Source organism: Mobula hypostoma, chromosome 4, assembly GCF_963921235.1.
Source record: "Mobula hypostoma chromosome 4, sMobHyp1.1, whole genome shotgun sequence".
NCBI classification, from domain to species: domain Eukaryota; kingdom Metazoa; phylum Chordata; class Chondrichthyes; order Myliobatiformes; family Myliobatidae; genus Mobula; species Mobula hypostoma.
Window position 1 is genome coordinate 171454831 of NC_086100.1, and position 27040 is coordinate 171481870.

Genomic DNA, 27040 nt, shown 5'->3' on the forward strand with positions numbered 1-27040 from the left:
ACATGTTCGGCACAGCTTTGTGGGCCAAAGGGCCTGTATTGCGCTGTAGGTTTTCTTTGTTTCTAATGACCATCGTCTTAGTTTTTGTCAGAAAAGTCCTTTCCACATTCACTCTGTAATGGACCATCAGGATATTTCAAATAATCTCCCAGTCTTCTGAAGTCCAGCGTAAATGCCTAACAATCTGGTGGTTTCATGTTTGTCATGAGGTTAGCTGTGTTTTTAAATGAATTCCAGATAATTAACTAAATTTAATTTCTACAGATGCCATGATGGGATTTGAACTCGAACCTCAGCATTACAGGTCTGGACCTCTGGGTTATTTCAGAGTAACTTAACTAGTGCTCAGCCATCGTGGTTCTGAATCGGTGATTTATGGGAACAGTTTCCCTCTATCTTAGCCAGTCATAATCCTGAACACTTCCTTTCAATTTCTTCCCAATATTCTTTGCTGTAAGGACAACTGAATGAAGTGGCTCAGGACCTGCCAACAGGAAGAAGTTTACTACAGTCATCAGGAACTCACCCATGCCTAGCCCAGTCTTAGGGTCATTAATGAAACACTTGAAGATGACTGAACTCAAGACAATTTGTTGAGGAGCTACTGCAGCCAAATCTTAAGGTTCAGATGGCTGATGTCCTAACAGCCAGAATCATCTTCCTTTGTATGGGACGTAACTCCGGCCACCAGTGTTGTCACCTCGAGGACCACTGATTTCAGATTTATCAGGGTACCTTGACACCATACTAGAATTAATTTCTGTTGGCCTTGTTTGGTCCAGGCGGCCACAAGCTTTGCATCTGCGCCATCCCGACAGAACGCGGGCCATTCTGGGTTCTGACAGCACCTGGACAGGAGAGGCATGGTAACAGAGAGGGTAGGGGGCAGCAGAGTAGCGTAGTGCCATCACAGAGCCAGCCTGGGTTCAATTCCCGCCACTATCTGTGAGGAATTTGTACGTTCTTTCCTCCGGGCGTTCCGGTTTCCTCCCACCCTCCAAAGACGTACAGGTTAGCAGATTAACTGGGCACACGGGTGTGTTGGGTGGCGCGGACTCTTCGGGCTGGAAGGGCCTGTTACCGTGATGTATCTCTAAACAAATAAAAATAAATAACCCAGTCTAGAGCTTTGACGAGTAATTTATTGGTGAGTAAGTGCCGTTTGATGGCATGGCTGATGACTGAGATAGATAGCAGTTTGGGAGATGGATTTGTGCACATTATGAGACATGGCTCGGCAATCTCCCATGTCATCAGCCAGAACCTGGTGTCTCATCTGAGCGGGAACAGCTTGGCTGAAGGCCCATGCTGGTTATGGGCTTTTCTGGCTTTCACTCTGAGGGAAGTATCTAGTGCTTCTCTGCCATTTATTCATGCCAAATGGACGAATAGTATTAGCTGAAGCAGGGACGGGGGCTGGGATGGAGAAACCCCTTCAGGATGGCTGCGTATGTTTTAGCCTGGTGTTCAGCAGACCCCTACTGGGCCCCACCAATGCTGAGGCCGGGGATGTTTCTGGAGCTTCCTTCTCCAGTTAGCTCCAATTGGATGTGGCAAGAATGAAACCTCTGGTCCGGTCCATTGGTTGTGGCATCACTTAGCTTTGTCCACTTAGCATGTTCTTTCTGTAGATTAGCACGCTGTGCGTTGTAGCTTTGCCAAGTGGGTACCTCATTTTCAGGTATGCTTGCCTGTCATCCCAAGGGGCCGTTCTGCACCCTTCATTTCAGCAGAGCTGGCCGTGGTTCAACAGGCAGACATGCCAGGAAGGGTGGTTACAGACCATGATGGATCCTCCCCGGTCCAAAGCTACTGACCTGCTCCAACCTCATCGTATGCTGCAACCTCCACTCAGCAGGTGATGCCGCCTGAGTTGAGTTCAAGGCGTGAGGGGCCTCATCTGGGCTAAATTCCCCACAACTTCCTGCAGCCGGAGCGAGATTACACCTTTGTGAGTGAATGCAAAGTCCTGTGTCTGGGCCTTGGACTCCATTCAGACCAAAGGCAGTACCTTATTACCTTTTGCACACCATAACCCTGTACAGATGTTCATACTTGCAAATTATTAACCCACCACCCCACGCCACCTCCAGTTAGGTTCTGTCTGTCGTCTGGTCTCCAAAGAAAACTACAGCTCCAGGATCAATCTTTGGTTCAATGTGGGTTTTATGGACGAGACCCTAAGCAAGCACAAAGCCGCACTCACTTGTAGAAGTAGGCGGACCCTTAAATCCACGTTGTGAGCTTTCTGTGTGGTGTGGCGTGTGCAAATGTGTGTCTGTGTATGTCCGTGGCAAAGGCTCCCTTGAGATGAACTCCTTCCCACACATTAGAAACCTCAGCCACAGTCTGCAGGCAGCACAATCAGTTTACATTGAGCAAAAGGTCTGCAAAGCTCTTGGGGGGGAGAAACCGTGGCTCCAGGCCTCATCAGCAGAGGCTTTATTTCCAGCTCCAGCAAATTCATCAGAGGCTGCTCTGCAGCAACCTAAATCAGCCCATTTAACTGCACAAAATGAGCTGTGTTGAGTTACGTTTAGAATATATATTTTACTGCAACTTTCTTCCATACAAATATAAAACAACCCAAGCACTGAGTTATGGTGTTAAGTAAAGCTGGGGGTACACAGGGGAGGGAAATCAGCCAGGGTGGGGAGGCAGCTGGAGAAAATGGGGACAACTTTAGTTCTTGGCACTACTGAACACTTCAGCTCAACACAAAGATAATTCAGACACCACCATCTCTCTTGCCACTCATAGATTTTCCTTTGCCTCCTGCAGGAAGTTAGCAACGAGCTGCTTTCCACAGCATGTCTTCAGTCACACACAGCTGGGTGAACTGTGTTTAGCATTTGCGGCAGGCTTGAGGGATTGTGGAGGGGAGTCAGAGGAATGGATTACGACACAGACAATCAGGTAACAGTACGTGCACAAGTTGAGGGAAGAAGAGGCAAGAGCAGCAGAGAAAGGAAGGTAGAACAGAAATCGGATGGCAGAGGAGAAGAAGCTGTTTCTGAATCGTTGTGCGTGCGCCTTCAAGCTCCTGTACCTCCTTCCTGATGAGAAGAGGGCAGGTCCTGGGTGGTGAGGGTCCTTAATGATGGACGCCGCCTTTTTGAGACACTACTCCTTGAAGACGTCTTGGATACTACGGAGGCTAGTGCCCACGATGGAAATGACTAATTTTACAACTCTCTGCAGCTTACTTCGATCCTGTGCAGTAGCCCCAACCCCCATACCAGACAGTAATGCAGCCAGTTAGAATTTCTGCCATGGTACTTCTGCAGAAACTTACAAGTGTTTTTGGTGACATACCAAATCTCCTTAAACTCCTAATAAAATACAGCCACAGTCTTGCCTTCTTTATAACTACATTGATATGTAGGATCCTCAGCAATACTGACACCCAGGAACTTGAAACTGCTCACTCTCTCCACTTCTGATCCCTCTACAAGGACTAGTGAGTGTTCCCTTGTCTTACCTTTCTGAAATCCACAATCACGTCTCTAGTCTTACTGACAGTGAATGGAAGGTTGTTGGTGCAACGTCACTCATTGAGCTGATAAATCTCACTCCTATACGCCCTCTCTTTACCATCTGAAATTCTGCCAGTAGATGTGTGATCAACAAATTTACAGATGGCAAATAACAATGGACAAATTAGGTCCGTAAGTACAATGGTGAGCACATCCAGGAGTCAATGAGTGAATGATAACATAGATGAATAAAAAAATTAGTGCATGAATGACTGAGGAAGTGAGAAGGTGAACAAGTCAGTGACTTTGTAGCAAGACAATAGTGTATTAAACCAGATTATGTAAACCAACTGCTTTTCACTTTCAGACATCAGGATGCAAATTGTGGATATAAACTGCACTCAGATTAGTTGATCAGATTTATAAAGCAGATTACAGTCTATTTTTAAACTATCCACGTTCCTTTTCCTATAGGAATCAAATTGTTAATGGTCAGATTGAAATTCCACAAAGATTTACTCAGCAAAATAACAAAACAGCTATAAATAATACTGAATTTATTTGCAATAATGACAGCTTCCTGCGCTTCTGCCGCACTGTTAACACAACGAAAACACTTTGTGATGCTTCATGGGAATAATAAACAAAATGTGAAATTGGGCCATGTACGGAGAGCTTAGTTCAGCTGACCATACTTTTAGCCAAAGGTGGGGGGGGTGGGTGGGTGTGGTTAAGAAATACCTTAAAGAAGGAGAGGAAGGATTATCCAGGAATCCAGAACGGGGACCTTTCTCAGCTGAAGAATTAGCTGGCAATGCTGGAGAGATTAAAACAGGAAGGCATAAAAGGCTAGGATGGGAAGAAACCACAGAACATTGTGGAATTGGGGGAGATCACAGGGAAAGATGTGGTTGCTTGGATTGGAAGCGGAGTTTTACAAAGAATGACAGGAGCCAAGCACTGGCACCCTAAGGAACAACTAGCACCCAGAACCCTAATTGCTGCAATTCAAGAGAGAGCTTCCGTCCACCTTCTGAGCAGCAGTAATTACTAGCCCTGTTTGCAATGCACAGGTTCTCACATCGATCTTTTAAGAAGGAAAAGTGAATGCAGGGTTCAAACATACAATGAAGAACAACATATAAACACAAGGGCTGCTGGGAATCTTAAGCAATGCACACAAGGTGCTGGAGGAAATCAGCAAGTCAGGCAGCATCTTCCCTCGGGCAGTTAGTCTGATCAGCATTCTAGTTGGGTCCCCCGCACCCTTCTCTACCTATTATGCTGTCACATGCTGGTATTTGCGCACATTTTATTCAACATCCGTACTTCAATCTCTAACTTTCTTTTATAATTGTTGAGTGTTGTTTTTGTTGCATGTTAGAAAATTCCTAGTATATGTAAATATATATGGCAAATCAAGTTGATGCTTGGTCTATGGAAGGGAATAAATTGTCAGCGTTTTGGGTCAAGACCCTTCACCAGAGCTGGGAAGGAAGAGGGCATATGCCAGAAACTGTACAAACAACATATATTCACTGATTCCTCATACCCTTCCTCTCCAAATATAAGACCATAAGACACAGGAGTAGATTGTACCAACAAACTTATATAAAAAAAAGAAAGAAATCCGCTGAGGTGCTTACTTGGGGGGGAGCGTGTGCTGGTCTTTGCCTCAGGGTCTGAGATGCGGAGCCTGGCTGCTGGGATGCCAGAGGCGTTGACTAGACAGACGCACAGCAGGTACCACAGGGCAACCATTCCTCTGGTGCTGACGCCCTGCCCAGCCTTGGACATCATCGGTGCGTGCCCCTCACAGGCATGGGGCTCTGCTGGAGCTGCCCGCCGCTGCTGCTCTGTGCACTGAAGGAGAGAAAAAAGGAGATATCAGCTTGTGAACAAGATCCACATGACATTGAGACAGATGAGCTTGCACTGGGCACTCCCTGGAGACACTGGCTCCGCCCGACTTCCACTCAAACCCTTCAGCCAGAGGCCAGCAGTGAGCCTGTTGCCATGGATGGTGGTGGAGGCCTCATCAAAGGGCGTAGTTAAGGCAGAGATCTATAGGTTCTGAATTGGTAAGGGAAGGGGGGGGTGGTTAAAGGCTAGAGGGAGAAAGTGAGAGGTTAGGCAGGCGCCATGACAGCACAGCATAGTGATGCTGTTACGGCTCGGGGCATCAGAATTCGACGTTCATTTCCGGCGCCATCCGTAAGGAGTTTGGACGTTCTCCCTGTGAGGGCGTGGGTTTCCTCCAGGCGCTTCGGTTTCCTCCCACAATCCAAAGATGTACCAGTTAGTAGGTTCATTTGGTCACGGCAAATTGTCCTGTGATTAGGTTAAGCAGGTGAGCTGCTGGGTGACACGGCTCGTTGGGCCTGTTCTGAGATGTGTCTTTAAATAAATATATAAACAAACAAATAAATGAGATAAATAGACAGAGAGATAAATAAATGAATAAATACGAGAGAGGAAAAAGATCAGCCCTAATTGAATGGCGGAGCAGACGGAAGAGGCCGAATGGTCCCGTTCTGCTTCTATATTTTATCGTCTACACTTACCTTCTCAGAGATGGAAAGTCTGATCATCAAGCACCCTAAACTAATCCTACGTTAATCCCAATTTAATTCTCTGCACTCATTTATCAGCTCCCCCAAGGCTCTAACATTCACCTACACACGAAGGGCAATTGTCAGTGGCCAATAGACTGGTACATCTCTGCAATGTGGAGGGAAACCAGAGCGGCTGGGAAACGAGATCCACGCGGTCACGGGGAGGTGGTACAGACGGCAGGCAGACAGCACTCACGGTCAGGACTGAGCCTGGGCCTCCGTTACTGCAAAGTAGTGGCTCTTCCAGTCACCGCTGGGCTGGCTCTTCTCTGACTTCACTCAGGAGGTGAGTGTAAATCGCCGGCACTTGCTCTTCTGGAACCATTAGTGAGGAACACCAGTAGTTTGCCAGTACAGCACAGAAAGCAACTGTCAACAGCAAAGCTGTTTAAGATTGCTGTGAGAGTACCTGAGATTGTAAATATCATATAACTGTGTAAGATCCACAATGAGAAATCACTGTGAGGGGTTTGACCACCGGCAAGGAAACGTGCTCTCCTCCTGGAACCAGCTGCCAAAGGATTGTCTTCCTTTGCCCATTCTCTGGCTCCTTCCTAATTCAGAGGTGTGTGGGGTTTTCCAGGCTAATTACCCCAGTTTTTCCATGTTACAATCAGATAAATGGGCACAGATAGCAAGAAAAAGTGACTTGTTCAATCTGACTTATTCAGTACCTCACACAATTCACTGTACTACTAACAACAACTGACTACGTAAATGACGTCTAATGTAACTACAGTTGAGATTTCCTTTTACAATGAAATCAGGGCAATATAGAAACAGGCCTTATCTGAATCTCAATGTCACCTCTCCTTTATTGTTTCATAACTCCCACATCCCAATGACGTTAGGGGGATAGGGTCAGTCAGTAGTGGGCATTCTATATTGTCACGGGAAGCATGGTGACTCTTTGGGCTGCCCCCAGCACATTCTCAGACTGACACAAACAACGCTTTTTACTGTGTTTTTCGATGTTTATGTGACAAATAAAGCTAATCTCAAAGTTCAAAACTCAAAATAAATTTATTATCACAGTACATGTGTCACTATACGCTGCCCTGAGATTTGTTTTCTTGAGGGCATTCACAGTAGAACAAACACATTAGAATCAATGAAAATCTACACACCAACAAAACACACACAAATAAGTCTAATTTAATCAAATCTAATCCTTGCCAGTTCCTATCTAATAGAAGTCTATAACACTTCAGAAGCAAGTTTCAGATTCCAACCTCTCTGTACATGGAAAGGTGACCTCTGATTTCACATATTTAAAGCTACGCCTCTTGTTTGGCAACTCTCCCCCCAAGGAGATAGACTCTCAATATCAAGCTTTCTGAAATGTAATCATCTCTATTATTTCACCCGTTAACCTCGAAGTAGGTTCTAGGCATATCATCTTAGGCTTGAAGTCAACAATTACTACCCCTCAAACATCAGTCTTTGAATAGAATGGGATAACTACTTTATACTTTATTGTTAGTACTAGAACGTACAATCATCACAGCGATATTTGAATCTGCGCTTCACACTCCCTGGATTACAAATATTAAACATTAAAAATATTAAAAATAGTTAAAATTAGTAAATATTAAAAATTTAAATTATAAATCATAAATAGAAAATAGAAAAATGGGAAGTAAGGTAGTGCAAAAAAACCGAGAGGCAGGTCCGGATATTTGGAGGGTACTGCCCAGATCCGGGTCAGGATCCGTTCAGCGGTCTTATCACAGTTGGAAAGAAGCTGTTCCCAAATCTGACCGTATGAGTCTTCAAGCTCCTGAACCTTCTCCCGCAGGGAAAAGGGATGAAAAGTGTGTTGGCTGGGTGGGTCGTGTCCTTAATTATCCTGGCAGCACTTCTCTGACAGCGTGTGGTGTAAAGTGAGTCCAAGGTCGGAAGATTGGTTTCTGTGATGTGCTGCGCCGTGTTCACCATCTTCTGCAGCTTCTTCCGGTCTTGGACAGGACAACTTCCATACTAGGTTGTGATGCACCCTAGAAGAATGCTTTCTACGGTGCATCTATAAAAATTAGTGAGGGTTTTAGGGGACAGGCCAAATTTCTTTAGTTTTCTCAGGAAGTAAAGGCGCTGGTGGGCCTTCTTGGCAGTGGACTCTGCTTGGTTGGACCAAGTCAGGTCATTTGTGATATTGACCCCAAGGAACTTAAAGCTTTTGACCTGTTCCACTTGCGCACCACCAATGTAAATTGGGTCGTGCGGTCCACTACTCCTTCTGAAGTCAACAACCAATTCCTTCATCTTGCTGACGTTTACAACTCCTTTGTAAGTTACATTATCCATGTTTGAAAAATCTAGGCATGGACAGGAGAATTGCAAATAACATTAGCGTCTCTTAAGTGAAAGCATTGACCATTTCCATCAAGAAAGTGTCTAATCATCTAGCCTTCTCATTCAATGGCTTTAGCAACATTTATTCTTTCACCAATTACACCTTGAGGGGTCTCTGCAGACCGGAACTTGATTGAACTAACAACTTAACCACTGTGACTATAGGAACAGGTCAGAAGCTGTGTATAATGTGATTAAGCTCCTGATGACACAACTTAAAGTTTTTGACCTGTTCCACTTGCGCACCACCGATGTAAATTGGGTCGTGCGGTCCGATACTCCTTCTGAAATCAACAACCAATTCCTTCGTTTTGTTGATTCACTACACTCACTTGCCCATCCACTGAGATGTTCAAACAAACAATAATCTCACTTTAAGGACTTTTTATGTTGTTATCTCATGTCCTCGTTATTTATTGCTATTTATTTATATTTGTATTTGCACAGTTTGTTGTCTTGTGCACTCTACTTGATCTTTCACTGACCCTGTTATAGTTACTATTCTATAGATTTGCTGAGTAAGCCCGCAGGAAAATGAATCTCAGGGTTGTATATGGTGACATCTATGTACTTTAATAGTAAAAGTTGCTTGGAACTTTGAACTAAAAATGTTCATTGCAAAGCCTGTGATCTTAAAACACCACACAACAGCCCAAATTTAAGGCAAGTGATTTTGGACACGTTAGAACTTGAATTTCTGTGAGTACAAGGAAAAATGAAAAGCGAACAGCCGTAGTGACTGCAAATGCATTGGCTGTAATCTACCAAAATTCACTGGACTCTGGAGAGGTCCCGGACGACTGGAAAGCTGCAACTGTAATACTAATGTTCAAAAGAAGGCGGGAGACAGAAGCCAGGAAATGGTGGGCCAGTCAGCCGCACATCGTCACTGGGAAGATGCAGGAACCCATTATTAAGGAGATAAAAGCAGGTTAGTTAGAAAATCATGCGGCAATGAAGGGGAGTCAACATGGTTTTACGAAAGGGAGATCTGCCGGGGTTCTTTGAAGATCTAACACACAGGCTGGATAAAATGAAACCAGTAGGTTGAAGTCATTTGGATATCCAAAAGATATCTGAAAAAGTCTCACAGGAAAGGTTGCTATACAAGATCCGAGTGCATAAGGCGGGGCAATATATTTGTCTGGACAGAGGAGTGAATAATGAAAAGAAAAGGGGAGTTGAGATAAATAGATAATTTTGGGATTGGCAATCAATAACTTATCTGGGGGGGGGGGTGGTCAACAGGAATCACTGCTAGGACCTTAGTTATTTATAATCTATGCTGATGACTTCAATGACTGGATGAAATATACCACAGTGAAATTTACAAGATTATATAAGGGCAGGTTGGTTAGTAAATTGTGAGAAGGACATGTGGTCAGCAAAAATAAGACCATAAACATAGGAGCAAGATTAGGCTATTTGGCCCATTGAGTCTGCTCCACCATTCCATCATGGCTGATGTACTTTCTCTCTCAACCCCATTCTCCTGCCTTCTCCCCATAGAGGTAGATTGGCTAAGTGAGTGGGTAGGAAGCTGGCAAACGGAGTACCAACAGGGACTCTGTGAGGCTATCCTCTTTGGGAGGAAGAACAAAAACACAGATTTTTATTTTAACAGAGTGAGATTAATGTTGCAGGATAACAAGATTCAGGAGACTTTGGACATCAATTGTTAACGCTGCTTCTCTTCCCAGAGGCTGCCAGACTTGTTGAGTCTTTCCAGCATTTTCCGTTGTCATTTCAGCTTTCCTGCATCTGCAGCTTTTAAAAGAAAATTTTCACTCACTTACTCCAATTCATTTTCATAGTTCCTCGTGGGGAAGATGGTAAGCGCAGGATCTTGAACTCTCCACCTCTGCAGCTTCCATACACGTCCTGAAAGACGGCCTCTTCTTCGCAAACAAAAACGTAAATGGCCGCTGATGATCAGCAAAGACTTGGTGAGGTGCAGAGCCTCTTCCCACGCTGTAGACAGCGTACTTGCACGGCACAATACCTCCTCAAAGAGCAGGCAGTTTGTAACCAGACCCGGGGGTTGGAAATAGAGCAAGAATCTTCACTCAGTGCTGCTTTCCTTAAAACAGATTGAGAAGGAATCCCAACACGTGGGAACTGCATTTAAGCTTCCACCCATTTTCACTTAAAACAGAAGATCATGGAAAAGGGAAACAAGATAAAATATAGGGGGGGATGTCACAGGTATGTCATTTACAAAGTGATTAGTGCGTGGAACGCACCGCCTGGGATAATGGTAGAGGCAGATACTGTACGGACATATACGAAGTCTTATCTAAGCCCATGGATGCTAGAAACAATGGGCAATCTAGAAGGGGAGGGTTAGATTGACCTCAGAGTGGGTTAAAAGGACGGCACAACATCGTGGGCTGAAGTGTACTATTCTGTAATGTTCTATGTTCTAAAATACCAGATGGAAACAGGCTGTTTGTCTAATCCGTCCACATCGCTCATCCTTCGTGTAAACAGTCACAGTAAAATCCAGTTTGCTCCAACTTCCTTTCAAACACTTATTGCTAAACACTTGCACACTCCCTTATTCAAAGTCCAACTCCTGTGGTGCAATCCTAGTGCTGTGTTTAAAAATCTTTAGAACATAGAACAGCTCAGTACAGGCCCTTCAGCCCTTTTGTTATACTGACCCTTGGCTGCTGGAAATCCCATCCAATGCATCTAACACACACAAAGTGATAAAAGGTTTTTATTTTAATTTAATTTATTTTAAAAATTAAAAAAAACACAGGACTGATGAAGGGTCTCTGTCCGATAAACTGACTCTTCACTTTCTTCCACTGATGCTGCCTGTCCCGAAGAGTTCCTCCAGCATTTTGTGTGCGTTGTCAACACATCGTATTCTTTGTTTTCAGCTGTCTGGCCTTATTCTCCAGGAGTACAGGAACAGGCCCTTCAGCCCACTGGGTCTGTGCTAACCCACAAGCACCCACTTACACCAACCCCGCACTAATTAATCCCTTCTTATTGTCCCCACAAGTGCTTTCAAACGCATCTCCCTTTTCTGTCTGGGGGCAGTCCCTATGGGTTAAAATCGTCTCAGTGGGCTGGTACAGTAGTGCTGTGGTTAGCACAATGTTTTACAGTACCAGTGACCCAGGTTCAATACCCGCCTGCTGTCTGTACGCTCTCCACGTGACTGTGCTGGTTTCCTCCAGGTGTTCTAGTTTCCTCCCACAGTCCAGAGACGTACCAGTTGGTAGGCTAATTGGTCATTGTAAATTGTCCCATGATTAGGCTAGGATAAATCTGGGATGGCTGGGTAGTGTGACTTGAAGAGCCTATTCCGCACTGTGTGTCAATACAGTTTAAAAATGATTTATTTCCACTGCAGTTCTTTGAGGCTTAGCCACACGTGGGGCAGGGGCAGTATTCCCTCTAATGTGTGTGCGCACACATCTTTTGCTACCAGCGCACAAGGGAATTTAAACAGTGCACGAAAGGTTGTCACCTTCTACCTCGCTGGCATGCTAATAACATGTGAAAAGATTGATATTATTACACGCTGTGTATAGTATTTGAGAAACAAGACTCAGCAATGTGTACTATTTTATTTCCTTTAAACAATAAACAACAAATGGGACTTGGTAGTTTATTATCCTTAGAATAGCTTCAGGTTTACTTCCACTTAAAAATTCAGTTTGCACTTATTGTTGTCACTGGGCAAAAAATTGCACAGCACAAGATTTTTGCACACACTGGTCATTACAAATTAGAAGGAACATTGGGCAGGGGCAGCCTGATGGGGCGGGTGGTGGGGTATTCACTCTGAGTCTAAGTACCATGGACCAATGGAGCAGGCTGGGTCCCTGCAGTTCTCTCAGTACCAACGACAGCTGCAAAGAGTTGCCTTACCCTGCTACTGCACGCACAGTGGGCTGTAAGATTCTTTACATTACCAGCCTTGGCCTGGGCTCCCTTCCAGGTTTCTCCCGTCAGAGTCACAGATGCCTGTACACGAACTTGCAGGAGTCCCACTTAAGGGTGATGGTGCGTGGGGCAGTAGTTTGGAGGGAGTATAGGGAGAGACTGCAGCCAGTCTCCTGTTGTAGGGGAATAGAAAGTGTTTGCTCTGACAAGAAATTGTGAACAGCTGGCTCTTTGAAAAATAAAGTAAGCTTTCACGTATCTAGCATGAATGGTATGGAGTCTCAGAGTTTAATGGTCAATTAAGCTGGAAGATACTCAATCATATTTTCTCCTTCTACAGATTTAGTTTTGTTTTAAATAACACTCATGACGACAGTTTGGCACATTGAGCTGGAGCTACTTCTGAGATAATCTGTTTCACAGTGGAGTGCAATAAGGCCCTGCCAACGCCCTGTCGCATTTTTTTACAGGAATACACTGTGAGCTGTCCCATTCCAGAGATGTGGGAAATGACTCGTGTTGATTGCGATCCCACCATGAATCGTGATAATCAGAGGGCTGAGTGACGGCAAAACAGATTGAAGAAAGACCATTGTCTTTGATGGCCTGGAGCTCGGCCTCCAAGTATGCACAACTGCAAACAAATCTGCCTCGTGATGGCCGTAGTTGATCTGACTTTGCTGGTGAACACTGAACAGTGTTCTGCATGGATTACAGATCATCTTCACTCCAGCAGGGAGTTTATTGGTGGTAAAGGTTGAGATTGGAGTGATGAAGATCATGAAGAGAACTAATGTGATGATACTGCCTTGTCTGTCTGCACTGGGAATTAAGTATGGTATTTACACCTTTCATAGTATTTACTTGTGTAACTAGGTCAGATGTTGTTATCAAAACATTCATTTGAAGTTCCACAATGTAATAATTACTTTGCAGAGCTGTCTTGATTTAAACTTCTCGTTCACTAGAATTGGACTACTCCTTAATGAATTTTCCACCACAATTCTCTCTTCCTCCAAATTTTCCAAACACTAACAAAGCACCCCAGCAGACCACCCCTTATGTTGGACTAGACTGAGGAAGATGTCAATCCCTTTTGCCAAGTCACTGCCCAGCCATGCTGTTACAATGAGAGGTCTCAGTTCAGCCAATGTGAATCTCCACGTGGAGCTAATGCCACTCAGCTATGACATGGCGTAGCTGTGGCACGTTAGATAGACATTTTTAAATCATCCTCATTCCCAATCCCAGGACTGGTATACTAGTTACAGGAACAGAAGACTATCTGGTCAATTTGATTATGACTGGTCTGTCAAGGGAATTTTCAGTGGTCAGAATATCAGCTGGTAACACCAGCAGGAACCTTATGGCTAAAAACGTGCCTTTAGTTTTTATCTTAGGAGAATCCACATCATCACAGCTTCAATATCAAAAACTCCACTGAACAGAGTTACAGACATGGACAGAGAGTGATTCAGCTCAGAAGCAGGCTACATCACCCACTGCACCTGTCCATACTCATTCCACCACCCATACTAGGTCCATTGCCTCCTATACCCAGGCGATTCAAATACTGTATCATACTTGCCAAAAAGGTTTCTGTTGTCAATTCCATTGGTTAGAAAGCCATTTGATAAAAAGACTGGCAGGGCTAACTTGTAAGCTTCACAATCAACCCCGCCATCGCAGAGCATATGACCCATATTGCAATGTACTAACTTGTAAGGTTCACAATCAACCCCACCAAGTACTGCTGCCGCAAATCAACTTAAGTTCACAACACGTGCCAGTGATATTAAACCTGATTCTGATTCAGCACTATTAGATAGGACCATGGAGTTTAGAAAAGTATTAGATAGGGCTGTGGATTTTAGAAAAATATTAGATAGGACCATGGATTTTAGTAAAGTGCAGGGATATATAGGAGGGAAGGGTAAGATTGAAGAGTAGTTTTAAAGGTTGGCACATTGTGGGCCGAAGTGCCTGTACAGTGCTGTAATGTACTAATGTTCTCTGTTCACTCACGATTGTACCAATCTACATGCCCATGAGAATACATGCTATGTTTATTTTAATTTTGTTTCAAATAATATCCATGGTGAGGTGTGGCACATTGATTATTATCAATGCTTTTTTTTAAGGAACACTTTACACTGTTCTCCCTACCTGCTCCCGCTCTAGTAAACGCAGATAGAACAATTACTTCCACCCACTACTGGTGCACTGAAGCAGCTGGAGATTCACTGCACTCTGGGCCAATGTTGTACTGTAAGCTTTAGTGCCAATCATAAAACCAGCAAGCTCGCGCTAATCTATCAGCCTGAACTGCTGCAGATTCTCCCAACTGTGAAGAACTCAGTTTGATAATTCTCCTTTGTTGACGAGCTGGCTGAAGATGTCGATTTTCAAAAGTGTAGCTTACAATATTATTTCCTTTTGCTTTGGAGCACACAGTTTGAAAATGAGGGGCACTATTGCAGGACATGGAGAGAACATTATGCCACATTCCACAGGTATAAATGATCAACTTTCAATAAAGGAGCATGTATTTTACGCACTTTAGCATTTATCTATTCATTCTGTCTAATGTTCATATTCAGAAAGAGGTAACTGGCAGGCATATTGTGGTTTCCTTCTTTTCTTTTGCTAATTTAATATCAGTTCATGCATTGTCCTTTGTATCTGTACTGCTACCAGGAGTGGGAGTGCAAGTACATAAATGATAAGACTCTCAAAAAAAATCTCAAACCCTCTGCCAAGAAAATAAAAGCCTTCCAGAATGTCCCAAAATAATTTAGTCCTTATGCTGCTATCTTGTGGATGAGCACATTGTTAATTTACATATTTCTGAAAACGAATCTAGTTTTTTTTTAAGGGAGCAAAATGCAATGCTCTTCCTCAAGTGTTGCAGTGGGATTTGAATGCTCTAATGATTCAATGTGCAATCATAAGGAGGAGTCAGCACTTTGAACCTGCTCCACCATTCGGTGAGATTGTCTCCAGTACCTTTCCTCACATCCCATGAGTCCCATGTAGTTTAAATTTGAGGCTTCAAATTTCTGCCTCCATAGACAAGATAATTCAAAGATTTGATAACTTTCCGAGAACACAGCACGGTACACGCTCTTTGGCCCACAACGTTGTCCCAACCTTTTAACCCAGATCAATCTAATGCAGTCCTCCATTCTTCTTTCATCCATTTGCCGAAGAATCTCTTAAATGTTCCAAAGTATCAGCCACTACCACTACCCGGCAGTGCGTTCCACACACCCACCTCATGATGTAAAAATAACTACCTCTGACAGCCCTCCATACACTTTTCCAATCTTTAAAATGATGCTTCCTTGTATTGGCCTGGATAATTTGATACTGAATACTGAACTTAAATACTACTTTAATAAATCTCTGCATTTGAACTCATTGGATGCAAACATGAAAGTTAAAATTAACAAACTTGCCAATGGAGGTTCAAATTTTGAACAGTATTTCCACTTATCTGGGTTGAACTCCATCTGCCACTTCTCAGCCCAGTTTTGCTTCTTTATGTTAAGCCAGCCAAATATGTTGGAATTCAAAATAAAGCATATGCATGGAGGTCTCCCCAGCATTGCGGACATCCGAAGTGGTTCATTTTGGTAGATCAAATATGATGGCAGAATATAGTATTAATGGTAAGACTCTCGGCAGTGTGGAGGATCTGAGGGATCTTGGGGTCCAAGTCCACAGGACGCTCAAAGCAGCTGCACAGGTTGACTCTGTGGTTAAGAAGGCATACAGTGCATTGCCTTCATCAATCATGGAATTGAATTTAGGAGCCGAGAGGTAATGTTGCAGCTGTATGGGACCCTAGTCAGACCCCACTTGGAGTACTGTGCTCAGTTCTGGTCGCCCACAACAGGAAGGATATGGAAACCATAGAAAGGGTGCAGAGGTTTACAAGGATGTTACCTGGATTGGGAAGCATGCCTTATGCGAATAGGTTGAGTGAACTTGGCTTTTTCTCCTTGGAGCAACAGAGGATGAGAGGTGATCTGATAGAGGCATACAAGATGATGAGAGGCATTGATCGTGTGGATAGTCAGAGGCTTTTTCCCAGGGCTGAAATGGTTGCCACAAGAGGACACAGGTTTAAGGTGCTGGGAAGCAGGTACAGAGGAGATATCAGGGGTAAGTTTTTTTAAGCAGAGAGTGGTGAGTGCGTGGAATGGGCTGCCGGCAACGGTGGTGAAGGTGGATACAACAGGGTCTTTTAAGAGACTTTTGGATAGTTACATGGAGCTTAGAAAAATAGAGGGCTATGGGTAACCCTAGTAATTTCTAAGGTAGGGATATGTTTGTGGGTCGAAGGACCTGTATTGTGTGGTAGGTTTTCTATGTTTCTATTTCAGAGGGCAATATCTCTGAAGTACACCAGACTATACCAATATTCATAACCACAACAATCTTCGTTTTGAAACTTAGTTAAAATATGACCTTTTTAAAGATTAACTTGATACATTTAAATATTTCTTCTGCCAAACAAAGCAACTTCTCAGTTTCCATTTGCCAAGAAATACCTTCCTCATCTTCAGTTGAAATGGCTGACCCCTATGTTGAAAGTCTGTCTGCTGTTTTAAGATAACAAGCATTCTCTCAGGATCCAAATTTCCAATCCCTCAAGACCCTGTATATTTCAATAATGTCAGCTCTCATTCTTTTGTTAATCCTTGCGGCTTTTATATTATTTGTTAGTTTGTACCTTTACTCTGATTGGGTATCACAGGCAAAGTTTAATGTGACAAAGTTTTGTAACATACTGAGACGCTTTCATAGATGATCTGTTTAAGATCCAGATCAGGAACCTGACTTTATTAGAGACACAAGGTACTGCAGATGCTGTAATCTGGAGTGGAAAAACAACCTGCTGGAACGTTGACTACCTCTGTCTTCACGGATGCTGACTGGCCCAGCGAGTTCCTCTAGCAGTTTGTTTTCTTGTGCCTGACCTGAGCACCTTTGCCAAGTCAGCACCGGAAGAAACTAAGATTGCACTGAACGGCTGCCGCGAAGTTCACTAATTTCACGACACGTGCCGGTGAGATTAAGCCCGATTCTGATTACCCGCAAAATGAAAAGCTAATGGAGGAGTTTCTTTAAGTCTCTTCAGAGAGAGCGTTGTGCCACCGAACCAGGCAGACCCAAAGGTTCCAGGTTAGGCTTGAAGCCTGACCAGAGATGATCCAATTAGGCTGTAATTTGGGGAATTGCGCTGAGAGGGAGGTAGCATCAGCCACTTCCTGCTCTTGTCTCAGTCACACAGCACAGAAACAGGCTAATGCCAACCAATAATTACACATTCACACTAATCCTATTTTGTGGGACATGGTCCTTAGACTTCTATGTTTTGGCAATTCAAGTGCTTATCTAGAAACTTCTTAAATATTAAATGACACTCACTAAATGTCTTCTGCCCCTCCAGAACGTGAATTGTGTAAGTTAAGGGAAGGGCGGGGGAAACGCCCAACATGGTGTCCTCCATGGGCGGAAAGCTAGCCAATGTTTAAGCCTAGATTGCTTGCTTAGAGTTAAACATCAACTGCTGAAGGAACTCAGTGGGTCTGGCAGCATCTGTACTGAGAAATGGCCAGTCAATGTTTGTGTCATGAACTTTCACCTGGCAACGCCCCCCCCCCATGTTAACACTCACAACACGCTGGAGGAACTCAGCAGGTTGGGCAGCATCCGTGGAAATGATCAGTCAACGCTTTGGGCCGGAACCTTTCGTCAGGACTGAAGAGGGAAGGGGCAGAGGCCCTATAAAGAAGGTGGGGGGAGGGTGGGAAGAAGGCTGGTAGATTCCAGTGTTAATCTAGACCTGAAATGTCAACTATCCATTTCCCTCCACAGATGCTGTCAGACCCACTGAGTTCCTCCAGCTTCAGACTCTAGCACCTGCAGTCTCCAGCGGAGTTTCGAAAAAGAATTATTTTTATTTGCTTAGAGTTAGCGAGGTAAGATCCAGCTCTAACTATTCCCTATCAGAGGGAAGAAGTGGTCATTACAAATAGTATCTTCTGCTGTGTTAACAATCTGGTTCTATTGTGAGACAATTTACAGGCATGGGAAGGAAGAATATTGGGGGATAATTAAATATTGCATCTGCCACAACAACCAGCTCACTCATTCCATGTCTTAAAGTCACTTATATAACGTGCAGATCACATATCAGCCCTCCAGACCCACACTGTTTAATACCCGATTAACAATTACTGGCTCTCGGGCAAGGTTTCCTGCTTTTAAACATCAAACAGCGTTTGACACTAAAAAAATTCAGAGCCATGTGAGAGTTGAACGCCAGAATCTTCTGGAATATTGCTTTATAAAGGCATGGTTGAGGATGGTTTATACAGGTGACCCCTGCGCTACAGCCATTTGTACAGATAGATCTTATCTCACTAACTCTAAGCAATTTGGGTAATAGAAATTCACACTTGCAGAGTTCACAAATCACTACCCATAATTTTGATAGATGGAATAAAATTCACTCCCACAGAAATGATCTGAAAAAGGTAAATAAACAAACACAGATATTTTTAAAACTCATACCTCTTGACATGTGCCGAAGAGGCAGCTTTGTGTTACGGAAAACCACTGTAACGTGGGGGTTGTCTGTACAGGCCCTCACACCAGAGGGACTACTTCAGCAAGTTCCTCTTAAACCTCCTTTTGCACTTCAAAGCTTGTGCTTGTGAATGAACCTGCATCCTAGGCCGAACGTCACCAGGACCAGTGCTGCTTGCATGCCAGATTAGCAATTCACCCCTCAGGCTCTGAGATAACAGCACGCGTCAGCAGGGCAGGAGGGATGGGCGGGGGGTGCTCCTGGTGCACTAGGACGTGACATATGATACCCACCAGTGGGCAATGGCTGATTGACGTCCCCTCAGCTCAGGGCTTTACTTATTCTGAAGAAATGAAGGAATGAGGAACTGACTGTGACAGTCCTCCACTGGTTACCACACAGAATGGACCATGCAACATTACGTGAAGGAGAGGAGGACGTTACTTACTCCTTGGGTTGCCAACTGCCCTCTATTAGCCGGGACATCCCGTATATCGGGCTAAATCGGTTTGTCCCATATGGGACCGCCCTTGTCCCATATTTCCCCCGCTACGGTAGAGCGTTCCTATGAAACCGTTCGTAAGCCGAAATGGCGTGAAGCACAGAAGCAATTACCATTAATTTATATGGGAAAAATTTTTGAGCGTTCCCAGACCCAAAAAATAACCTACCAAATCATACAAATAACACATAAAACCTAAAATAACAGTAACATATAGTAAAAGCAGGAATGATATGATAAATACACAACCTATATAAAGTAGAAATAATGTATGTACAGTGTATCAGAATTGGGAAGATTAAGCCAAAACCGATTTGTAAAAAAAAAATCGACACGTACACGCATACGCACACAGGTGCCCGCGCAAGGCTTCATGGTCATGGTAGTCTTTCTCGGGGTAAACATAAGTGTCCCATATTTGACTGCTACTTTTGTCCCTTATTTAGGAGTGAGAAAGTAGGCAACCATACTTACTCCCCTTTCACCCACTACCATCAGCAGAGACAGTTTAGCTGTTCACTGCTTCTCCGTGACACATGTATAGTCCAGACATTATTTTTCTATACAACTACAATTCATTCAGTTATGCACCTTATACTTTCCTGTAACAGGCTTACTTGGGACTAAATGCTTTTCTTTTCTGCTGTGTAATCTAAGGGTAGCTGATATTTTTTTTATCATACATGCTCTATGTTCCAACAGCAACTGCTCCTGAAGTGTTGCAGTTCACTGTAACCTGATGTACAGGACACAAAGTTCTATACTGTATTCATGTTAATAAGATACTAGACGAGCTTTCGATGTGGCCTGATTACAAGTGAGCCAATAGAACGATTCAGGAGAAGTGCAGCCATACCTGGAAGAACAGGGAACACAGAGACGTCAAGCCAGTAGGGCCTTGAACAAGGACATAAGAGTTTAGTTTGTGGAAAAGAGTAAATGGTCGATATTTCAGGGCCGAGACCCTTCATGATGAAGAGCCTCGGCCTGAAACGTCAACTGTTTAACTCTTTTCCATAGATGCTGCCTGGCCTGCCGAGTTCCTGCAGCGTTTTGTGTGTGCTACTCCGGATTTCCAGCATCTTCAGATTCAGTCCTGTTTGAGATCTTACTTTGTGTGTGGTTAGCAGGGAAGAAGAATGTTGCATTGTTTAGTCATGGAGTCAAACAGCACAGAAACAGGCCCTTCAGCCCAACTGGTCCATGCTGACCAAGGTTCCCATCTCAACCAGGTTCAATTGCCTGCATTTGGCCTATATCCCTCCAAACCTTTCCTATCCATGTAGTGGTTAGCGCAACACTATTACAGCTTGTGGCGTTCCGGAGCTTGGAGTTCAGTCCTGGTGCCTTTCTGTGAGGAGTCTCTGTAGGTCCTTCCCATGGAATGTGTGGGTTTCCCCCAGGTGCTCTGATTTCCTCCCACAGTCCAAAGACGTACTGGGTAGAGTAACTGGTAATTGGTCATTGGAAAATTGTCCCATGATTAAATTAGGGTTAATCGGGATTGTCGGCGTGGCTCGAAGGCCTGGAAAGGCCAACTCCATGCTATATTGCTAAATAACAAATGGACCAGCCACGTGGTCTCCGTTAACCCTCACTTTCTCTACAGGTGAAGCGGTAATGCAAGTTCTGCGTTATGTTTTCTTACTACAGTGATTTACGTACGTGACACGATTTGCCTGGATGTTATGCTTTTCTCTGTATAGGAGGGGGTAGAAGTCAGAGGTAAGTTTTATACTCACTGAGTGTTGAGCGTGTGGAACGCCCTGTCTGGAGTGGTGGTAGAGGCAGATACATTACAGACATTTAAGAAACTCTTAGGTAGGCACATGGATGATAGAAAAATGGAGGGTTGTGTGGGAGGGAAGGGTTACACTGATCTTGGAGTAGGTTAAAAGGATGCAGGGCCAGTACTTTGTTGTAATGTTCTATGTTGGTACACATGACAATCAACAATAAACCAATACCAATATCAGGTCAGGGACCGGGTATCCTGAATCATCTCATTCACTCCCTGACAATCTTAAAGTCTTTCCACCATCTCCTTAAACAAACCTTTGTTTAGATTGGGGGATCTAGAGGTGGGCAATAATTGGTGGCCTTGCCAGCAAAGTCCACCTCCTAAAATGTGAGGATATAATGAACAGAATTGGGGGAGGGGGGGTGTCAGGGGTAGGTTTTTTTTACTTAGGGAGTGGTGAGAGCCTGGAATGGGCTTCCGGTGATGGTGGTGGAGGTGGATATGATAGGGTCTTTTAAGAGACTCCTCGACAGGTACATGGAGCTTAAAAAAATAGAGGGATATGGGTGACCCTAGGTAATTTCTAAGGTAAGGACATGTTCGGCGCAGCTTTGTGGGCCGAAGGGCCTGTATTGTGCTGTAGGTTTTCTATGTTTTCTAAATGGGTAGCGTTCTCCTTCCTGTCTGAAGGGTCTATGTGTACGGGTAAGGACTTAGCTCTGAGGTTGGGTAGTGACAGATGGGGAAAGGGTTCTCTCTATCATTCAAGGGGTCCTGTTTAGGGTTGAAGCAAAAATAAAAATTCCTTTGTCACAAAGGGTAGTGAATCTTCAGAGTTCTGTCCACCCTCCGGCCCTTGGCTGTTCAGGACAATGTACAAGGGGGGACCGCTTCATCGAACTGCTTTTCTCTGGCGAAAGGATGAACGAAGAGCAGGCCCGAGGGCAGATTCTCCAGTGGCAAGATCCAGAGGCTCAGGAGTGGTCCAGGGAGAGGGCAAAGGCCCCCGCAGCCGGAGGGCATCGAATAATCCAGCCCACTGACCTTGCATGGGCCGTAACCGTGTGGGAGTTCAGTGAATCCGGTATCTTTGCAGCACGGACAACCAGAAAGTGACTGTTGTGAAAGGTAGGGATGGGAGAACATTCTGTGGTTAACACGGGGCTTGGAGAGGAGCGGTAATGGTTGTGGGGTGGGAGGGGGGAGGTGTGTTGTTGACGGCTAAGCAGCAGCTGGCTAGTGAGAGCAGGAAGGGGAGTGTGTGTCTGTGTGTGCGCGCACGCGCATGTGTGTGTGTATGTACACAGTTCATTCTCCCCCATTAATATGTCTATTTGGCAAAAGGTTCTCAGCACATTAAAGTAGGTCCCACCTGCCTCCTTGTCTGTGGCAAGCTGTGAATCTGAGAAGTGTCCACAATGGCAATGAGTGCTCAGATGTTCTGGAAACCCAGTAAACATTTAACTGTAACATTTTCCCTCTGTGCGAAATACATGAGTGCTGAAGATGCCACAGAGCTCAATGTTTGGGATTGCAGATCTAACTTCTGGTAGGTGAGGTTGTTACAGTTGAACGCAGCACCCTAGGGGTAAGGAGGGATAGCAAATATTAGTGGTTGTTCAGCTCCTGCTCACCAGGCAATGACACTTGCTGGAAAATATGTACGAGTACATACCAAAGAACAACACGACTAGGTGCGCTACGTCTTGTGCATCCCTCACCATCAAATGCCCTGCCCCTCCCGACATCCTCTTCGTTCCACCACTTACAGAAGTGTCTTCAGCAGCCTCCAGTCCGATCAGCTGCCTCAACCCCGAATTCCTCCTATATAGTGGCCATCGTGAAAACTGGCCTCTTCCTCAAATGACCGTCTACGCTTCCCACTACTTCGGGAAAGCAGCAAACACATTCTGCGACCCTCCCACCTCGGTCACTCTCTCTTCTCCCCCACCCCCCCTACTCCCATCGGTCAGAAGATACCAAGTCCTGAAGAAGGGTCTCAGCCCGAAACATCGACGCTCTATTCATTTCCACAGATACTGCCTGACCTGCTGAGCTCTTCCAGCATTGTGTGTGTGCTGCTTTGGATTTCCAGCATCTGCTGACCTGCTCACGTTTGATACCAGATCCTGAGAACACATATCACCAGGCTCCAGTACAGTTCCTACCCCACTATTATAAGACTCTTGAACAGACCTTATATGATAAAGCATGACCTCACAATCTACTTCAACATGGCCCTTGTACTTTATTGCCTTCCTGCACTGCAACCTTAATACCACTTTCTGCATTCTGTTGTTATTTTACCTTGTACTACCTGAAGGATTTATGTATGAGATGGTCTGTGTGAATGGTACGCAGGCAGAACCCTTTCGATGAATCTCAGCGATAATAAACCAATTAGCAAAATGCTCAAGGACACCTCTCAGGGACAAAATCAAAAAGAACCAGAGGGAGGTATTTGAACAGATGACCAAAAGTGTGGTAAGAAAAGTAAGTTTTAAGGAGCATGCTAAAGAAAGAAAAAAGAGATTTTGGGAGAAGGTTGTGGAGCCTATGTGTCTGGAAGCAAATGATGCTGAGGTCAAGAGGCCTGAATGTCTGGAAACTTGAATGGTTGTGGGACTGGAGGAGGTCACTGAGAAAGAGAGGGGGAGGACATGGAGGGTTTGAAAACGGGGTTAAGAATTTTAATAAATTGAGAAATTGCTTAAACGGGACATAAAACTGTACACTGCGGAATGATAAGCAAAACAAAAATGACCAGGGCATAAGTCAGAAATAAGATCATAAGTTACTGTCCAGCCTCAGTTAATGGGAGAGATGGGTTATGATGTTTCAGGAGCCTTTGCTGTATCTTCTTTTATTTGAGGAGCAAGCTTTAACTCTTTCTTTCACGATAGCGCCGAGCTGCGGCCTCCGTCAAGATTGTGGCTCAGACTTAGTTGTATTTTAAGTCATAGGGATGGTTTTGGGGACAGAGAGGGGAGTTGGAGGTCAGGTCAGGATTTAGGGACAGGGATGAGGATAAATTAGAGAACGGGCCTCCACACTCCATGTTTGAAGTCCAGCAACATGGACGGGTGGCAAAGGGCATCCACAGTTCAGGTTCCAGGCTTGAAGGCCCGAAGTGTAGAGACTGGACGCTGGAGACTTGCCCTGGAGGTGGAGGACTGTCCCTGCGTGTGAGCGTGAGAGAGGAAAGGGGCTTGTTTTACTGTTGTTGTTTTGTTGCTTGGTTTGTTCTGTGTCGTTCCACCAAGCACGGCGGGCATACTAACTCATTGCTCAGGTGTATGGCGATGCTTGCAGGCTCATCTCCAAATTTCATTACACATTTCGATGTGCATGTGATTAAAAAAAATCTAGTTCTGAATCTGAACGACCTACATTTGTATGGAACCTTCTATGTCCCTTTCGGAACAGCCCAAACACTTCTGATGTGCAATTGCAAGCAGCTCAAACCATCAGGTCAGAGTTCGTCCACAACTGGATGCAAGGTGGAATGAGAATGGATGCAACTGGGACGACCCCTTTTTTTTTTACTTTTGATCCAAGGAAAGCCCAGGATACATCAACGGCTGACTTTGCTCACTGTCATTAAAGCAAACAAAACCCCAGTGCTTGGGTTGGCATTAATTCAGAGAATAAATTATCCCAATCTGCACATCAAAGATGCTTCTGCTGCATATGAAACACAGCCTTTGCATTTCTGTAAAGGAGCAACCCAGCCTTCCATTGCTGTGCACTGCCCCTGTTTCCATAGAGTCAGGAGAGGTCCCTCGTCTCACCCTTCGAGAAGCACCATTTGTCTTCCCTTGTTCTGGCCATCTGCTCATTTCAGTAGCCTGCCCTGTCGATCTCAGACCTCCTTTATCCCCCACCCCACCCAGAAGCCTCCTAGCCCGGCACCTACACTCGAGGTCAGTGACACGACTCTTTGTCCTGGGATTTCCTGCGGTGAGCTCCACTACAGATCACTTGAGAGCAGAGATCTAAATGAAAACAGGGAAACGACAACAACTCTCTCCAAGGAATCATCCATCCAAACGCTCGAAAATAATGTTTAAACCTCAGTGACTTGTTGTCAAAGTCACCCTGCAAGATTATCTTATCTGAAACTTCAGTTACTGCATGAACCCACAGTGGATATTTGAAATACTTTCTGTATGCTTTCATCAACAACATTGTAAATTACATAGTATTTTTGTTTAAAATCTGTCTTATTTGGTGTAATCTGATCTTTATAGTCAAAGATACAATCCCCCCAGGATTCACAGCATGAGATTATTACCAATTAACAAACCTAGGCAAAAAGCGCTTCTAATCTAAACAAATTTTTGTGTCAAGAGGGTCTCGAGGCTCTTAAGTGTTCTAGTTGAGTGGACTAGTTTAATAGCTAATGTGAATTAAAATGTTGGTTGGAAATTAATGTAAAGCAAAGATCGTAGAATGTTAATATACCTTTCAGTGCCATATGGCTAATTCTTAAGCAGAATTGAGACGGGGAGGAGGAATTACACACTGGAATAATGGTTTAGGTGTATGGGGGGGGTGATGTTGGCGATCCTAGGGAAACTCACCACTCTAGAATGAGCCCCTTTAATTCCGCAGCACTGAAATGGTAAATAGATTTATTGCCGCATAATAGGTGTTCATGAGGTACTACTTCCACAAGCATCGAGAAGCCACTGTAACCTCACTCCAATGACCGTTCTTCGTTTCAGAGGTTAGGTAGCAAGCACTTAACGATTTTCCAAGATGTGACGGAGAATGCTAAATCTTACTCCTCAATGGTACCCATGTAATCAGCCTTTCCAGTAGGGATCAGTGAAAAGCAACTCTGATGGACTTTGTGGCTGACTTAGATTTCCATCCACTGAGCTACTGAGGATCATTTTGCCTCTTTGCCTTCTGAAAGCATTTGCTAAAAAAGCAGACTCCAACATTGATGTCTGCAATTAACTATGCTGTCACATGAATGTAAGGATTTATCACCTCCTGCTCATCCGAGCCTTTACATGTGGCAGCTAAACATTAGCTGGTGTGGTAAGCCTCTGTGTCCTGGCTAATTTTTAAACCCGTAACACTGCACTGCACAATCCTGCTGTTAAACAAACGCACAAGGTGAAGCTGCCTCTTCTGAAGTTTCCCAGCACCCTGAAGTAACTCCTGAGAGCACCAGAATTTTCCAAAAATTCCCATGCTGATTAGCTGAAAAATATACAGTGAGTTGTGCACACAAAAAAGTCTCTCAGCTCTTTGCAAATGGGAGAGGAAGAAGTCTCCAAAACAAGGCAAGAAAAGAAGACACAGGGCAAACCAAGCAGTTAGAGGGAGAGAAAGTTTTGAAAGAATATGGACAAATAAGCTTCCAATTGTGACTGGGCAAAAGGCCAGGCTGACATGAGGGAAAACTCTTCTCACACAAGAAGTTGTCACAACCACTAGTCTATTGGAGCAGATTCACTGATCAGATTTAATCAAGATTTGAGGTAGCGTAGCAGTTAGCACAACGCTATTGAACGCTCGGGGCATCGCCATCTGTAAGAAGCTTGTACGTTCTCCCTGTGACCGCGTGGGTTTCCTCCAGATGCTCTGGTTTCCTCTCACAGTCCAAGGATGTACCGGTTAGTAGGTTAATTGGTCATTGTAAATTGTCCTGTGATTAGGCTAGGGTTAAACATGTGGGTTGCTGCGCATCACAGCTCGGGGGCCTGTTCCCTGCTGTATCTCTAAATTCTTGCTTCCGCAAGGCAATGTACAGATGATGTAGACAGAAACTCCTCGGGGAAAGAGCTGGGGAATGGGACGGACTGGATCAATTTTGCAGAGAGCAGCACATGCATG

The 27040-nt window shown here is 44.4% G+C and overlaps 1 protein-coding gene across 10 annotated transcripts in view; it reads right to left on the bottom strand.

Annotated features, from left to right (window-relative positions):
- fgfr3 (fibroblast growth factor receptor 3) overlaps positions 1 to 27040 on the bottom strand; it is a 280510-nt gene that overhangs the window by 102344 nt on the left and 151126 nt on the right. For 9 of the 10 annotated variants that reach the window (XM_063047014.1, XM_063047013.1, XM_063047015.1 and 6 more), the window contains one exon: positions 5123 to 5339. In XM_063047014.1, the coding sequence (XP_062903084.1) occupies positions 5123 to 5276 (154 nt within the window). In that variant the 5' untranslated portion in view covers positions 5277 to 5339. Of the gene's footprint in view, positions 1 to 5122; positions 5340 to 22562; positions 22773 to 27040 lie in introns of all 10 variants that reach the window. The other variant, XM_063047009.1, reaches the window with a different exon arrangement.